Below are 18,316 nucleotides of genomic sequence, written 5' to 3' on the forward strand. Positions count from 1 at the left end.
GGTTCCTCGATCCTACAATTGCAGGAGTGATCCATGGTTCCTGGGTATAGACTATCTCGTACAGGTCTGGCTGGAAGACAGATTGCTTTATGCCTTTCCTCCGTGGCCTTTGCTGGGCAGGATAATTTGCAAGATCGAAGGCCACAGGGGGCTCATAGTCCTAGTGACGCTGGACTGGCCCAGGTGTCTGTGGTATGAACATTTACAATGACTCCTGGTGGAGGCCCCCCTTCATCTTCCGCCGCACATGGATCTGCAACAGCAGGGACTGGTTCTTCACAAGGATCCGACTCTATTCTGTCTTACGGTTTGGCCCTTGAGAGGGCTCACATGTTAAAGCGTGGTTATTCCTCTGCGGTGATTGCCCCTTTTACTCCGTGCTTGCAAGTTCTCCACTTCCTTGGCTTGTGTGGGTTTGGAGAGTTTTTGAGGCTTGGTGTGAGGAGTGGGGTGTTGTTCCTCGTACAGTTAAGATCCCTTTCATTTTGGATTTTTTGCAGGATGGATTGAATAAAGGTTTGGCCCTTAATTCCTTGAAGGTGCAGGTTGAGGCTCTTGCCTGTTTCAGAGGCCTGGTGAATGGTGTTTCTTTGTCATCTCATCCTGATGTGGCCTGTTTTTTTGAAGGGAGTGGAACATCTTAAGCCTCCCTTGATGTTACCGTTCCACTGTGCAGTCTTAATTTGGTGCTGGACTTTTGGCGGGCCCTACGTTCCGACCACTGCATAGCCTTTCCTTATGATTGTTGACCTTGAAGACTGTGTTCCTGGAGGCTATATTTTATTTATTTGTTTTTTTATACCGATGTTAATTGGACATATCACACCGGTTTCCAGCGTAACGGAGGAGCCTATATGTTCTGTGCTTTGGATTTCTGAGCTGCCGGCAGCCGTTCCTTCGTGTGACTCTGGGGACGTTACAGCTGCCTACTATTCCATCCTTCTTGCCCAAGGTAGTCTCGGACTTTCATGTGAATCGGTCCATCTCCTTGCCGACCCTGGATAAGGTCAGGGATGCTGAGGAGTTTTTGTCTTTTGTGTTCCTTAGAAGTTAAGCATTTGTCGTGTGGTATTTGGAGGTCTCAGACTTTTTTCCAAAGTCGGATTGCCTGTTTGTTCTCCATGGGTGCTCTGGCTTCTCTGGTTACCATAGCTCGTTGGATTAAGGGGGTGGTCACGGCTGCGTATGTGGATGCTGGAAAGCCGTTGCCTACTGGGGGCCTGTTCCACTAGGGCTCAGGTAATGTCATGGGCAGAGGTTAGTCTGTTGTCTCCCATCGATAGCTGCTGAACTGCGACCTGGTCCTTCTTACACACTTTTTCCAGGTTTTATTGTCTGGATGTGCAGGCCCAGGAGGATGCAGCCTTTCCATGTGCGGTTTTGACTGGGGCGCGGGCAGCCTCCCACCCTCTTAGGGAGTAGCTTTGGTTCATCCCACTGGTCCTGAGTCCATCTGCTACATACTTGGAAATGGAGAAATCACTTTCCTGATAGTTTTGTTTTCCTTAGTTTTAGACAGATGGACTCTGCTTCCCGCCCTTGGGTGCCGCATGAGTGTGTCAATAGTTCTCCTGTGAGGCTATGGGTCTCCAGGGATTATTGGTAAGTGTTCATCCAGTCCCTAGCTTGGGGTACCTAGAATCTTATGCGAGTTCAATGTTTATGGTTGGTTGAGTATAGTTCTGGTTACCTTTTTTTAATCATGTTTTTTGCTAGTCTGTCTACGGTTGCTTTTGAAGAGAATGCTGGCAGGCTGGGGTCATTGCGGGGCTATATATACTGTGACATCAGCTTGCTCAACAGCTTGCTCCACTCCTTCCGGCGTGTCAACAGAGTGGACACGCCGGAAGGAGTGGAGAGAATGAGACGGGATCTAAGGAAACTGGAAGAGTGGTCGAAGATATGGCAGCTGAGATTCAATGCCAAGAAGTGCAAAGTCATGCATATGGGGAGTGGAAATCCGAATGAACTGTATTCGATGGGGGGGGAAAGGCTGATGTGCACGGAGCAGGAGAGGGACCTTGCGGTGATGGTGTCTAATGATCTGAAGTCGGCGAAACAATGTGACAAGGCGATAGCTAAAGCCAGAAGAATGTTGGGCTGCATAGAGAGAGGAATATCGAGTAAGAAAAGGGAAGTGATTATCCCCTTGTACAGGTCCTTGGTGAGACCTCACCTGGAGTACTGTGTTCAGTTCTGGAGACCGTATCTTCAAAAAGACAAAGACAAGATGGAGGCGGTACAGAGAAGGGCGACCAGGAAGGTGGAGGATCTTCATCAGATGACGTACGAGGAGAGATTGAAGAATCTAAATATGTACACCCTGGAGGAAAGGAGGAGCAGAGGTGATATGATACAGACTTTCAGATACTTGAAAGGTGTTAATGATCAAAAGACAACGACAAACCTTTTCCATAGGAAAAAAATCAGCAGAACCCCAGGGGTCACGATTTGAAGCTCCAGGGAGGAAGATTCAGAACCAATGTCAGGAAGTATTTCTTCACGGAGAGGGTGGTGGATGCCTGGAATGCCCTTCCGGAGGATGTGGTGAAGACCAGAACTGTGAAGGACTTCAAAGGGGCATGGGATAAACACTGTGGATCCATAAAGTCAAGATGCTGCCAATGAAGAGTGGGTGACTCGCCAGAATGATGGCTACTGCCTGGAGTCAATACCCTTATTAAATAAACATACACATGCTTACTGTGACTCCAACATCGCTCTAAGCTTCAACAGCAAGAGGAAATGTGGAAAAAAGGATTTGCACTCACAAAGAGGGGAGTAGCTGGCTTGTTACGGCGGTTACTACCCCAAATCAAAAAAGCCTGATACTTCACTTTCAATGCATATACAGCATAGTTCTCTGATTCAACGGCAGGGGAGAAGAAAAACTGATACTTCACACATCCAGCAGAGCTCTCTGCTTCAACGGCAGGGGAGAAGAAAAGAGGGTTCGCACTCACAAAGCGGGGAGTAGCTGGCTTGTTACGGCGGTTACTACCCCAAACCAAATGTGCCTGATACTTCACTTTCGATGCACATCCAGCATGGCTCTCTGCTTCAACAACATGGGAGAAGACTGATACTTCACGCATATCCAGCATAGCTCCCTGCTTCAACGGCAGGGGAGAAGAAAAACAACCAATAAGGGCTGTATAGCATAGGCTGGGTAAAACAAATAAGCATGGGTGTAGCTTGCTTATTGCGGCGGCTACTACCCCTAACGAATCAAGCTAGATATTTCACTTGGAGGCAGCTCCATCACTGCTCTCTACATTAAAGGTGGGGGTGGAAGGGAAATAGAACCAAGAGCTAAGAGAAACAGATAAGTATGAGAGAAAAAATGTGTGAAGCTTGCTGGGCAGACTGGATGGGCCATTTGGTCTTCTTCTGCCGTCATTTCTATGTTTCTATGCTCAGTCTCCATCTGCTGGCAGGGGAGCATAAACCCACTGGTCCTGGGTCCATCTATCTACACTAAGGAAAACAAAAGTATTAGGTAAGTAATCTTCTCCCCTGCACCCCAGCCCTACTTCATCCGATACCTCTACATGTTTAGTTAATTAATTCGGATTTTTTCATTAGCCTCTTTGCAAGGTATCTGTATAATAGGATTATTTCCTAATCACATGTTAATTATTGTTCTTACATGTTTCTTATATTTATTTGTTATTTAATAGTTCTTCGTTATATGTAATGCTTTCAAGCAAGTTAAAATGTTCTCTGTAAACCGATTTGATTTGCATACTATGTAAGAAGATTGGTATATAAAAATAAATAAATAAATAAATAATACTTTTTTTTTTTTTTTTTAAGCAACCCTGACTTTGTCTAGTACAAGGGTGGGGAATTCCAGTCCCCCGAGGGCTGCAGACCAGTTGTATGCAAATCTGTTTCATGTATATTCATTAGGAATATCCTGAAAACCTAACTGGTTTGTGGCCCTTGAATTTGCCCACTCCTGGATCTCTGTGCACTTCATGTACTGAGTCCCTGGCTTTCTGTGCCCCAGGTGTTTGACTCCGTGCTTTAGTGCATTAAATCTTGACTGCCACACTCATTACTGCCTCCTGGGCTGCAGCGTGTTGGCTTGGCTCCAGAAGGTAGCACTGGTGCATAGACCTATCAGATGGTCAAGAAGGGGACATTTGAATGAGAGCTCTGTGATTCAAACCTCGTCACCAGCCGCCGCCTTCAGCTTGTGAAATTCTCTTAAATTCACTTGGGTAAGATGACATGACCTCATGCAGAGGCATGGGGGATGGGTTCTTAAGAGTGTATCCGGCTAAATGTTGGACCGATAAACCTCTGCTTTAAAAAATAATGTTTTTCTCTCAACTGACTAGCAACATTTAAATATTGCAAATCAGATTTTTCTTGTTAAAACAGTAAGCTTCTCCACTAGCACCGTATCGTGGATTAGAACACATCAGACAGAGAACAGCAAGTTGGGATGAGGTCAGATCCTCGAAATGTAACCATGGGGGCTCCACAGAGATTCATTGTTGGACCTCTGCTGGCTGCTGTTGTGTGGATTGTGTGGTTTTTTTTGTTTTTTTTTATATAAACATCAGAGCTTGATAAACCCATTTGTCCTCCCCTCCCACGCTGCCTCCTCTGTGTGCTTCCACCAGCTGAATCACCCCCCTCCCTCAAACTAATTTTATCATTGCTGTTGTGGGAGCTGGGGATGAGGTGGATCCTGATCTGATCTCAGTCCCAGCCTATCTTTTTTTTTTTTTTTCAGGCAGTTTCCATCTCCTTTGGGCTGGTCAGTCAGGACCAGGTTGCTTTGGATTATGGTGCCATAAATCTTCATTCAAGACTATCCAGGGTTTACTCCTCTCTTTATGTCCTCCTCCAAAGTCAGCCAAACCATTGTAACAATAAATCCTTGGCCAATGGCCACAGATTGCAACTCCCTGTGGAATCTAGCTGATGTAGACCCTAAGTCTGGTCACTGAACATCACCATTGTGTGGTGACTAGGTCTCCTTCAGTCCAGAAGTTGTGAATACTGCCTCTGCAGCATCCACAGCTCTGGTTGTCCCAGGGAGTAGAAAATGCAGTCTGCTGTACTTGCCACTTGCCACCGGGTTGGCTTCTAATAGGTAATGCAGCTGCTGTGATGTCGGGGATTGCAGGGACCTGCTGGCTGATCTGCATCCACAACCCCTCCTCCCCCCTCATCTCTGTAGTGTTCCCAACCCTAACTAGCCTGATGAATGAGTCTGAACAGGGATTCCAACCTGGGTTCAGATAACATTACACAATTCTGCCACTAGGTGATCAGGCTGCTATCCTGATAAATTGAGATTTTGTAAAACCATTTACTGAAGTCAGTGGAAGGCCATTTTTTTATTCAAGTATACAGGAAAGCATTGTTTATCTGAAGATCCTTTAACTGGAAAGCATCACACTCTTCAGGCACTGATTCACTATCTTGAAAAACTCCTATTATCCAAAAATCTTTTATTGGAAAACTCCCTTTATTTGGAATGTCCTTGGTCCTGATCATTCCGAATAAACAGCGCTCTTTTATATGAACTTTCAAACATCTTTTTTCAAAAAAAATTGTAGTTTTCATTAATTGTTTTACATTTGTTTCTTAATTCCAGGTGACTGGGATCAAGACCTTGTATGAGGCTGAGCTGGCGGATGCTCGCAGGGTCCTGGACGAGACTGCCAGAGAGAGGGCCAAGCTGCAAATTGACCTCGGGAAATACAGGGCTGACTTTGAGGAGGTTAATAAGAAGTAAGGAGGCCTCTTACTTTGCAATACTTTGGTTTATCAAAGATTCTCATGAAGCAGAACATATAAGGCATGCTGTGCTAGGTCAGACAGGGTTCATCAAGCACATCCTTTCTCTGGCAGTGGCCAATACCGAATCACTAGGAAGTAACTGGCAGATGCCATTTTTTTTTGCTGCCCACTCTCAGGGATAATTGGTGGTTTCACCTAAGTCTACCTGGCTAATTGCTTAGGAATTTCGCTTCTAGTAACTTGTCCAAACCTCTCTTAAGCCCGGCTATGCTAGATGCCTTGACCACATCCTCTGGCAAAAAATTCCGTAGTTTGATTGTGCATTGATGGAAAGTATTTGTCCAATTTGTTTTAAATCTGCTACCAATTTCTATCAAGTATCCCAAAAAAGGGGGTGAATTAGCTCAAGTCTGAAACTCGTGAGCAGTAGTGCTAGTCGTCAAGGCTTCAGCCCTGACTCCTGTTCATTTGGGCATCTTTCACATGCATGCGTAATTTTATTTAAGATGAGGGATTATCTCGTACTTGGATCTGAAATGGCTGAACAGCATTGAGACTGTGATTCTTAAGGCCTTGTCTTGGGAAATTTAAATACTAATAGATGAGCAGTTTATAGGTGGAGGGGGATTGGGAGAGAAGCGCATGTTCTTTAAGTAGCTAAGATGCAGTCGTGGGGATTGACATGTCCCTTGGTCCTTGTACTGTTTGAAAGGGTAAATAAGTATCCCCTAGTAATAACCTGCCCCAAGCCACTCATGATTTTATGAGCCTCTGCCATATCCACTCAGTCATCTCTTCAAGCTGAAGAGTCCTAATCTTACTATGTTCTCGTCATAAAGGAGTTGTTCCAGCCCCTCGATCACTTTTGTTGTCTTTCTTGCTACCTTTTTAGTTTCGCTATATCTTTCTGAGATATGTTAGCCTGAATTGCACGTAATTCACAAGGTGCGAGTGCACCATGGGTTGATCAGTGGCATTGCAATATTCTTTGTTTTTAGTCTCCATTATTTTTCAAACCATTCATAATCTATTTGTTTTGTTTTTTTTGACTGCAGCCACACGCTGAGTTGAAGATTTCAATGTATTGTCCACAAAGGCTCGAAGGCCCTTTCCCTGGGTGGTGACTCTTAATACAGGACCTAGCATTGTGTGCACTGTAGTTGGGATTATTTTTCCCTATGTGCATCACTTTCCACTTTGTGCAAGTGGAAAGTGATGCACATAGGGAATTCCTCACAGTCTGCTTTGAATATTTTTGTGTCATCTGCAAATGTGCTCGCTTCACTCATTGCTCCCTTTCTGCAGATCATTAATGAATAAGTTAAACACTGGTCCCAGTACAGTTACCTGAGCATGACCCAGACTGAAGTTTTTGGTGGTACATGGTACTTTGTACTTGTATTTAAAGTGCTTCTCCCAGGGTTGCCAACTCAGGAAAAATATTTTAAGGACAGTGATCCAGATTTTTACTGGCAGCCTAACTTAATTTTTTACCAATGAGACCCATTTTATCATTGCCATTTTATGCATAACTGGACTTACTGTGCCAAGATTCCCCCTTTTTGCACAGAGATATAGTTCCCTTCCCAATACTGCAGCCTTGCAGAGCATGAGCCCATGGTACAGGAAACAGTGCTGGGACCCCTCAATGGCCGAGTGATGTAGGAATATTAAAATAGTTTTGTAAGGGGAGGGTAGAAATGTTCTGTGTTATGTAATATCCCAATGGTGCTGGTCAAAGGAAAAATCACGGGGACAGTAATAACCAGGTCATCTTGTCTGACACTGTTACAATTTATTTTGGTTCGGCTTTAGGGGACTGTGGCACCACTTTATGCTCTGTGTTTTTGGTTTTGTACTGAGTTGTCCTAGCTGCTTTTGCATTCATATCCAAATGCTTCTTTCTGACAAAGTGGTCCATATGCCCAAGGGCAATCTCTGATGAGTGCTATAATTGATTAATAAAAGCTGGGACTCTGCTATTTTCACAAAATCATGGAGCTCATATCTCCCACATCTGGTCAAGCACCCTTCATTATCCGAAGCCACATTTCTGTTTCTAAGTTAGGTCCTGAAGCATTTTTAGTACCCTTCTTAAGTTGATAGTGGTCATATTTATAAAATTCACACTATCCCTGCTCCCCTTCTCCCAAGTGATCATTTATTTATGAAAGCCCCTTGTCCTTTCCTTTCTCGCTCAGTTGAGCTCAGCTCCCTGTGTTTAGTGCTCATTCCTGAACTTGATGAGGCAATTCCTTGCCTGCAGCAGGAGTGCTGAACTCGTCTCACAAGTAAAAATGAATGAGTGGATGTATGATTGTAGAAATCAATCCTTTGTAAACCGTTGTGATGGTGAAACCGAACGACGGTATATAAAACTCGATAAACAAATAAATAAATGTAATGTATGACCTTCAGGACTTGAAAGTAGAAATCTATTTTCATGCTTCAGACTTTTTTTTTTAAGGGAGGAACATTCATAGAAGGAAGTTTTGTTAAATGTGCCAGATGAAAAACCTGCTTTCCTGGTACATTAGATGTTTAACTTAAAATAGAGGATAGGTATTAAATCATTCATGTTATATGTATTAGGTGATGTAGGGATGACTGATTTCTTTACTAGTCACCCATTTTCACCTGCCTGAAACACCATGAAAGAATTTTCTAAAGTTAACAGATTCAGCATCAACAACATTCTTATTTTATTTTTTGATGGTGAACTATTAAAGTAATCCAAAAGTAACTACAGGAAATCCAGTAAATTAGTGTGGGCTGGATTCCTGCATGTCCTACCTGGTCACCAGATCTTCCAATATTCCATTTTTAGCTTCTAAGTATAATTGTAGATTTGCATTTGTTACTCTTTCTGAATTGGCCCGATTGATAGGGTGCATCTAATTGCTTTCAACTCTAATAAATTGATTTGATAGCAGCTCTCGACAAGTCCAGGTGCTTCATGTACTAAGGGCTCTAGTGTGTGCTCCCCATCCTTTAGTGGATGCATCTGTCAGAACCACTTGATAGTGGAGCAAACGAATGAAAAGAAACTCCCTTCCTTGAGAACTTATGGGTGCAGCTGCTACTGTAACTCCCATTTCATAGCTGCTGTGATATGCACTTATGACAAAAGCGGGTAAGTGAAGACAGGGCAGCAAGATTACATGGATAGCCACTTCCATGGGCAAAGGACTACGAAGAGCCATCTGGCTGACGAATGTGGAGAAGAGAGAAGGCTGCAGATGAGCAATGTCATGGTATTTGCTCGGTCAGGAGGAGGAGTTTATCCAAGGCCCGATGAATTTGAGTGGGCTCCATGCTCGATTTCTCAAAATTGATCAGAAAATCTATGGTTGAGCTTAGGGAGTGGAGCACTTCGACCCTGGATTTTGCTGTGATAAGCCAAGTCCTACAGGTATGGGAAGACTTGTATTCCCTGGTGACACATATGAGCTGCCACTATTATGAGGCATTGCGGAAAGACCCTCGGGACTGACAAAAAGCCCCTGGCCCAGGCTATGCTCAACTGAGGGACTGAGCTTGATGCTTTCATCTCAGGAGCTGCCTTTTCTCTCTTTTTTGTAATCCCTTAGAGAAACTTGCTCAACTGAGGGAGGGAGAAACTAGTCTTTCTCCTTAGGAGCTGCCTCTGAAATATATATATATTTTTTAAATTACTATTCAGCCTACCAGACCTTAGTTCACAGCATGGGATGTTTGCCTTCCATCTGCTGGATGCATATAAGGTGTGAATCATCAAAACTGTTAATATCTGTCTCCATCTGCTTGTCAGTGAACATAACCCATTCTTCTGGACTGGTCTGACTGGATGAATAGGAAGGAATGTGTTTCAGAACACTTTGCTTTATTCAAATCTGATTCCACTACTGCAGACTCAGGAGGAAAGTTGTACCTTTTGATGACCAGCACAAGGCTGTATTTGAGATTTAATTTTCTCATTACTGGTAATGTAGACAAGGGCTTCTGCCACATTCTTGTTTGGAGTTCCTGTAGTACTTTGTTTCTCAGGTTTTCTGAGCTTTGAGAAACCTTTTCCATTTTGGCATTTGTGGATGATTACTGTCCTGCTTGTCCATGGAGAAACATTATTAATCATGTAAGAGACCTTGTCTCAGTTCCCAGACGGGTTGTGACAGGGACTGGGGATTATTATTTTATTTTTTGATGGTGAAATATTAAAGTAATCCAAAAGTAACTATAGGAAATCCAGTAAATTAGTGTGAGCTGGATTCCTGCATGTCCTACCTGGTCACCAGATCTTCCAATATTCCATTTTTAGCTTCTAAGTATAATTGTAGATTTGCATTTGTTACTCTTTCTAATGGTGGAAAAGAAGTAGTTTATTTGAAGCAGGTTCGCCTTACTACACATCTATCCTGGTTGGACGGGACACTGTCCCGATCCCTGCTAGCTGCCATTTATGAAGGGGCGTAAGAGGGTCTGAAACTGAGAAACTGTGGAACTTGGTTTGTAGCCTCCTTAGATCTACAAGTAGTCATCACTCTTCTCCCTCCTCTAAACTAGCAATACACTGTACCCCACTTCTGAATCCTATATATGTGTAAACTGAATTCCCATTGGTTGTTGCTTTTTTATGGCTGGGATTCCCTTTCCTCTGGGGCTGTGAACTCTTCATCATGTCCAAAAAAAGATATCGAAATACATTGGATCTCTGCAGTGAATTTCAGATAAAGGTTACAAGTGTTTAACCAATTGAGAAACAACCCAAAGCTTTCTTTACCTCGCCAAAGGACAAAGATGTCATCAGTGTAGCGTTTCCACAAAACTACTTGATTTTGAAATGGATGATGAGTCCACCATTGTTCTTTGAAAATCTCCATATACAGATTGACCAAATCGGGGCCCATGGTGGCCCCTATGGCAGTTCTTCGAATCTGTTGGTAGAATTTGCAGTTGAATGCAAAAAAGTTTTCTTTCAACGCAATCTTTAATAGTTGTGATAAGAAATCACTCGGGACGCGATGAGGTCGTAGTAGTCTTTCGAAGTACATATTTGCAATTTCAATCGTTTCATCTTGAATGGAGGGTTTGGCAGTGATTATTAAATTATCCTGTGCTTATTGGGATCAGGTAGCAGGATTTTACTCTCTCCTCTCCCCTCCATATTGTACAGGTTCTTGGTCTCCGCCCCAATCAATACTTGGGCTTATTCAATCTGAAGCAGGCCAGAAACCACATGGAGTGCGGAGATTGTTCTCTGTAGGGTTGAGGAAATTCAATGGCTATACTGCTGGAGGGGAGCAGTTCTAATAGGAGGACAATACTTTGCTGTCCAGACCGGTGAGGAGAATATAATATAATAATATAGTCTTCTGTGGCATCCCTTCTTGATTTTGGCATTGAGAAGCCTAGCAGCACATGCTGCTGCCAGTAGTCCTTGACCTGCTGGTCTTGGCACAGGTGGTCTCTTAGTCTGTTTGGAGGCCTCGGATTGCAGCTGTTGTGACAGCAACAGGGTTCATTCAGAAACTTCTCTGGCACAAAGCCAGATAAACAGTCTGTTCAGCATTGCGAAAAGCCTGCTGTTAGTGGACGGATGCATGCTTGTTGGATCACAAATTTTAAGAGAATTCCTGACTTCCAGGCACAACGCTGACCACTTCTTGAATCTGTTCCTTTAAGTCAGTAATGCAGGTATAAATGCTCCCCTCTTATCTTCAGAAGCTGTCAAACCGTTCCGGCATCTGAACTGCTCCTCTCTTTCAGGAGTTCTGTGATTGTAAAGTGAAGCAGGATACCACCCTGTAAAAACAGAATAGGTTTCATTTATAGATAGGGTTTATGTTTGTATGAAGTTATGGGATAGTAGGCAGTGTCCTGTTGTGGATTGATAACTGTTTAAAAGACAGCAAAGAGAGTAGGACTAAAGGTTAGCAATGGAGGCCCCCAGGGACTTGTACTGTTTACCATTTTCATAAATTATCTGGAAAAGGGAACAAATAAGGCCATCAAATTTGTAAGTAACACAATTATTCAGAGTTGTTAAAACAGTGGGTAGTGAGGAATTGCAGAAGGACCCTGCAATTCCTTGCAAGACTAGGAGACTGGACATCTAAATGGCAGATTAAATGTAATGTGGATAAGTTCAAAGTGATGCACATTTACTGAGTTCATATTAGGAGACCCCATCCAGGGAAAAGACACCCCCCCCCCCCAAGGCCTAGTGAATCTTGAAATCCTTAGCTTAATGTGGGTTGATGGTCAAGAAAGCAGATAGAATGTTAGGAATTATTTGGCAAGGAAGAGAGAATAAAACAGAGAATATCATTAATGTCTCTATCACATGGTGTGATCGTACCTTAAGAACTGTGGTGTTCTGCTTGTATCAGTTCAAAAAAGACATAGAAAGTATAGGGGCAACAAAAAAATGATAGAGATGAGCAACTTTTCAGCTTGAAAGAAATGATTGAGAGGGGTAATAGAAGTATATAAAATCATGAATTGGGTGGAACAGGTAAACAGGGACAGTTATGTATCTTTTCAGATAATGCTAAAACGAGACTTGTTTTAAATCTTCTGGTTGTTAGTTTCATGGCAAATCTGAAAGAGTATTTTTTTCACTTGGTGCACATTCAAGCTGTGCGATCTGTTGCCAGAAGATGTCATCAAGACCAGCGTAGCAGGGTTTAAAAGAGGTTTGAATTAAGTTCATGGAGGAAAAGTCCATAAAACATTATTAGCCAGGAAGACTTGGGAAAACCAACTCCCTGGGAATGAGCAACAAGGAATAGATCTGCCTGGTACTTCATAATGGTCCAGGTTGGCCACTGTCTGAGAGAGGTTGCTGTGTTCGAGGGACCTTGATTTCACCCAGCATGGCATTTCTACGTTCTTAAGTGATAAGACAACCTGGGAAAATGTTATTACAGGAGAGAAGACTCACTTTTCTCACATAGCTGTAGATAGAAGTAGAATTGTTTTCTTGAGTGGGCATTTTATGGCAAAATATACTGTGGTAAGAATTGTAATCCTGTAGAGCATCCTTACCCTCTCACAGCAGAGCCCCAGAGAAAAGGGTATTACTGCCATTCATCACAAAAGTAGGGGTTCTCGTTTTCCTTTGTACACACCTGTCAGCAGGATGGCTTCCAGAAATCACCAAAGGTGGGCAGTGGTGCAACTTTGGACATTAAAATACCATTGTTCTTTGGTCTTGGATCTCATGTGGCCATAGTTTCTGCTATAATCCTGACGTCTGTTTGCTGAGGGCAAAGGTACATTTTAGATTCGTTTGTAGATCTTAGCTGTTGCTCCGTTAGGGCAGCGATATGACATTGCCCAGGACGCAGATCATGCTTGATGGCTTTAGAGAGCCACCCTCCGATCTGAGAGGCATCAGAAAGCCAGTCTTATCACTTAGTCAAACCCAACCCACCCCAATAGTTTAACTTTTCAACCATGACCTCAAAATAATATATTGTATACACAGTATATCTCACTCAGTTTATCAGCCATTTCTTTGCCACATTACTCATGTTCTGTGTTCGATAAACTTCTGAAGAATCAGAAATCCAAGACTTGAGGGGGAGTTTGTGTAACATAAACCATGTGGGGGAGAAGAAATTTTGAATGATGTTGCATGTTAGAGTTGACACACATCCTCCTCCTGGAAGCAATGAGAACACAATGATGTAGGCATGAATAATTGTGTATACAGATGTATAAAGCTATGTGAACTAAATATTTGTTTTCCGACCATAAGCAGGCTGAATTAATCATGACGTGCGGATGACGACATCCGGCAGCACTGAATGGTGTTAGCTTTCCTAGCTAATAGAGGTTTTAGCTGTAATGAGCATTTTTGGGAGTTCCTGAATGGGCATTGCCTCTTGAGCACCTCTGTCATTTTTTGTCCAAACATAGCCTGAATGTGTCTCTCTTTTTTTTTTCCTCACAAATCAATTTTTTTCTTCATTTGATTCAATAATCCTTTTTAGTTGCCTCGCTGTCTCTGCAGCAACCACAACAGCATTTTACAGTGCTACACACACAAAAAGAAGCCCATGGTGTGAATGGTTTGAAAAACTGCATTTGTGGTAATGTCTTCATCTCAAGAGATTTTTAAAAAAACTTGCATTTTTGATAAGGTGGTGCCCCTCGCACATGGGCATGACCTGTGCTACCCTTGCCTGGGACCAGATCACAACCAGGCAGACCTCTGCTTGCGGATGGATGTTCCTGTGCATTCGGTGTCCCAAGGTGTATAAAAGGGAGAAACCGCAGAAGTTTTAGAAGTTGCGGCTGGTCTTCCTTCTGCAGTGCAGCATCATCTGCCTTGCCAGAAAAAGTTGAGCAGAAGCGCCTCAGAAACGTCCCCATCACAGAAACAGGCTGAAGTCTTGGGTTTGAGTAGTGCTGACTGTCCTGCATTGAAAAAGAAGCAGCATCAGTTTACAAATGCTGTCGGAGTGACCAGCACTGAAGAAGCATAAGTCTTCCAAACACGCTGATTTGGTGTCCTCGATGCATGACACACCAGCCTCCTCGATTGGTACCTTCCTTTTTCTTTAAGTTACATAAACAAGAACTGGCTTGCCAAGAAACAAACATTTACAGGAAAAAAAAGAAAATTGAATAAATCAGATATCTTCACGTACTTTAGTCCCCAATAAAGGGGGTGGAGAACTAAATATGTGCAGGGAAACCAAACAGAAAAATTGTAAAAAAAACAAAAAAAACCCCAAAACAAAAAGGCTTAGCAAAAGGAATCCAGATTTATAGATTAAGCATCAATTAAGATTCAACAGTTGGGCTCACAATCACTTGCTTTTGGCCAAGAAAGAAACGTAACTGTTCAGAGGAAAAAAATTGGTACCTAATTCCAAGATATTTAATAATACATTTGCAGGGGTATCTAAGAAGAAACGTAGCGCCCAAAGTTAACACTTCTTGACACATGGCAAGAAACAACTTTCACCTATCCTGAGTAGTTTGATACATCAGGGTATATCCACATTTTTTGCCCAAAAAATAATTCCTGAAATTTGCGAAAAAAAACATTTTTCAAAACCAAACAAATCTTCAAAAACAGATGGCACAAGAAGAGTCTATCTTTCTTCAATAGCAACCTCAGAAGTATTTAGAAGGGTGAGAATGTCCAAGCCTTGAGGCTGAACATTTTAAAATCTCAGATCAATGGTGGAAAATTGGCCTCAAAGATTCCAATAATTTCCAAACAATATTTCTTTAACAAATCTCATGGAGATAAAAAAAAAAAAAAAAGTCTTAGGAAATTTCAAAAATCTTAAATTTAAGTGTCTAGTATGATTTTCCAATTGCTCTATTTTCCTATGGATCTGATTTTTATCCTGAATCAAGGCCAGTTTAACTTCTGTATCGACTGGACTTCTGATATGGTTTCAGCATTTCCCTTTAAAGCTTTGCTATCGTCTTGTCTGAGATTTACATATTTCAGCAACTCTAACTAGCAGACCAATATCCAAGGCTCAGTTAGAAATAGCAGAGTCCACTCTAGTGAGCACAGACCAAATGTTATCTAAAGAAACCTCTGGGGGTCTTACAATGGTGATAAAGATTTACTTGTTAGCTGAAGCCTCTCCCAGTTAAAACCTCCAGGGACGATGGATTCCGGCAGAGCTTTGTCACCTTGCATTGTGCTCACTTCTGCGGCCGCAGCTCCTCCTTCTGCAATAAAACCACCCAGGTCCTGCTCCTCTCTACACCAGCACCTACAGCGGTATCTACTTTCAACTGGCTGGTGAGCAAAGATCCTGGCACTGCAGGCTGCCTCAGAAGATGATGCACCAGGGGGTGAGAGTGACATCCAAGCTACAGGAGTCTGAATTTCCCTGCATCCAAGCTCTATCCTCTTTCCTTTTTTTCTTTTCCTAACAAAAAGATGATCATCTACTTTTAGTTTAGCCACTGTCCTTTTACTTCTCCTAGATTTTCCAATCCAGCTAATGACTCCTTGAGATACTTCCCCATTTTGGAAAGTTAGTTTTGCTGAAGCCTAGGACCCTCGCTTTAGAATTAACCTTCATCTCTTGCATCCTAATATTGAATTGCATCATGTAGTGGTCACTGGCTCCTAGATGATCATCCATTACTACATCAGAAATTCTGCCCCCAGTTCTCTTATCTGTTTCATTGTAAAACCCTGTTGGCCAGTTTATGTTACATGGAAACCGATGTGATGTTTGCTTAACAAATGTCGGTATACAAAAAATTTTAAATAAATAAAACACTATACCTGAAGTCCATATTTTCTTGCGAGCCCTAAAATTCACTAACCTACTTGCTTTTTCCTATCCAAATTATGCCTCTCTGCATCTTTTGTAAGATTGCATCTCAGTCCATAGCTGCTTACCATGTTTCAGTTGATAATAAACTCATCTCATCTCATCTCATCTGTTGGCATCCAGATTTATGAAACGTTTATTGCATGTTAAACCTTTGGAATAGAAACCTCCAATACCAGGGACTGGAATGTTGTTCTCTCTCAATTGATGAAGTTTTTTTTTTCAACCATTAGAATTAGCTTCTCTTAAATTCTTGATAAGAAGTGTAGTGTTTCTTGTGGCAGTAGCATCAGCAAGGAGAGTCTGCGAACTCCAAGCACTGGATCACTATCCACCATGCAATTTTTCCACAATAGGGTGGTACTCTGTACCTACCCAAAGTTTCTCCCAAAAGTCATATTGGCTTTCCATAATCAATCAATCAATCCATCGTATTGCCTACCTTCTTTCTCAGGCCAGATGTATATGTGAGAGAACTTTTCATTCTTTGGCATGCAAAAAAGCCTTAGCCTGCTACATGAAAACAACTCAAGCCTCACAACCCTTCATATGTTATAATCTTAATAGACTTGGCTAGCAGTTACCAAATTTACATTGTCTAACTGGATATCCGACTGCATTCAGCACTGTTACATGGTTGCAGGCCTGTCAAAGCTCATCAAGTTATCGCTATGGCCTCTTCCATTGCTCATCTCTAAGAATTATCTCTCGAAGACACCTGCAAAACTGCACTGTTGTCATCGGTACACACTTTTATGCCCCACTATTTTCTGGATGATCTTTTGAGGACTGACAGTAAATTCAGACAAGCAATTTTGCATAATCCGTTAATCCAGTAGTCTATTCTCCACAGTAGGGTTCAGATTGTTTACCCAGTAAATGTTCCGCTGCAACCCACAACTTGGGACCCCCTGCCTATTGGCAGAAAAAGTAAGTTTGCTTATGGTAAACAGGGTTTGAATAGACAGCCACATATACCCGCCTGCCTCTCTGGAGAGTTGATTACTATCTGGCTCCGATATTGACTGTGGAGGATCACGAGGCAATGCCCACACAGGAATTCCCACACATGATCAGTAGAGCTACTGGCTAAGGGGCCAATGAAAAATGTTGCAGTGAAAACGGGCGCTGAGTGTTCTCCCGGGGGCGTGATGCAATATTTAAATTAGGGCTCGCGCTGTCGTGGTGGTGCTAGAGGATTGGCTGTCCTGAAAGGTGACAAATGTCAGTGAAAAGGACCAATGGGCAATAAGTGAAGGAGTGAATAATTTAATATTAAGTGCCCGACACTTTAATATTGATTTATTCACTCCTTATAGTGCCAGCAGTCAGGTTTGGAAAATGGATGCTGAATTTATCAGCGTTTGTTTTCCTAACCCATGTATGTGCCAGGGGTTCAGGAACTGGATCTTGTGAACTGAGCGTCTGCTTCCTGCACCCGACTGCCCAGCTTTTTTTTTTTTTTTTTTTTTTTTTAAAGAGTTAATCTCTGGAATTTGTTGCCAGAGGATGTGGTTAGTGCAGTTAGTGTAGCTGGGTTCAAAAAAGGTTTGGATAAGTTCTTGGAGGAGAAGTCCATTACCTGCTATTAATTAAGTTGACTTAGAAAATAGCCACTGCTATTACTAGTAACAGTAACATGGAATAGACTTAGTGTTTGGGTAATTGCCAGGTTCTTGTGGCCTGGTTTGGCCTCTGTTGGAAACAGGATGCTGGGCTTGATGAACCCTTGGTCTGACCTAGCAGAGCAATTTCTTATGTTCTTATGTTCTACTTAATATCCGAACGATGTTAAGTAGGAAGCAGTACAGAAAAGTATTTTTTTCTGCTTTTCTGTACTAGTTTAGGAGTGCTCAGCAATTAACGCCTGCTCCGGGCAGGCGTTAATTTCTGATCACTAAAATGTGGGTCTTAGACGCTGGACACGTTGTAGAGGTGCTAATCCCCTTATTGCATAACAACTGAACGCACTCTCCTGGGCACGCGGTAATAAGGAGGCACTGACAGAAGTGGCGGCTGTCAGCGGGTTTGACAGCCGACACTTAATTTTACCGGTGTCAGTTGTCGAACCCGCTGACAGCCACGGGTTCGGAAAATGGACGCCAGCAAAATTGAGCGTCCGTCTTCCAACCAGTGAGCCGTGGGCTGATTTTTTTTTTTTAATTTTTGGGGCCTCCGACTTAATATCGCTATGATATTAAGTCGGAGGGTGTACAGAAATGCAGTTTTTTCTGCTTTATGTACACTTTCCT

The 18,316-nt window shown here is 42.6% G+C and overlaps 1 protein-coding gene across 1 annotated transcript in view; it reads left to right on the plus strand.

Moving 5' to 3' along the window:
- LMNB2 (lamin B2) overlaps nucleotides 1-18,316 on the plus strand; it is an 80,164-nt gene that overhangs the window by 15,427 nt on the left and 46,421 nt on the right. Inside the window, exon 2 of the mRNA XM_029610786.1 lies at nucleotides 5,618-5,754. Within this exon, the coding sequence (XP_029466646.1) occupies nucleotides 5,618-5,754 (137 nt within the window). The remainder of the gene's footprint in view (nucleotides 1-5,617; nucleotides 5,755-18,316) is intronic.

The sequence above is a fragment of the Rhinatrema bivittatum genome, chromosome 8 (assembly GCF_901001135.1).
Source record: "Rhinatrema bivittatum chromosome 8, aRhiBiv1.1, whole genome shotgun sequence".
Lineage (NCBI taxonomy): Eukaryota > Metazoa > Chordata > Amphibia > Gymnophiona > Rhinatrematidae > Rhinatrema > Rhinatrema bivittatum.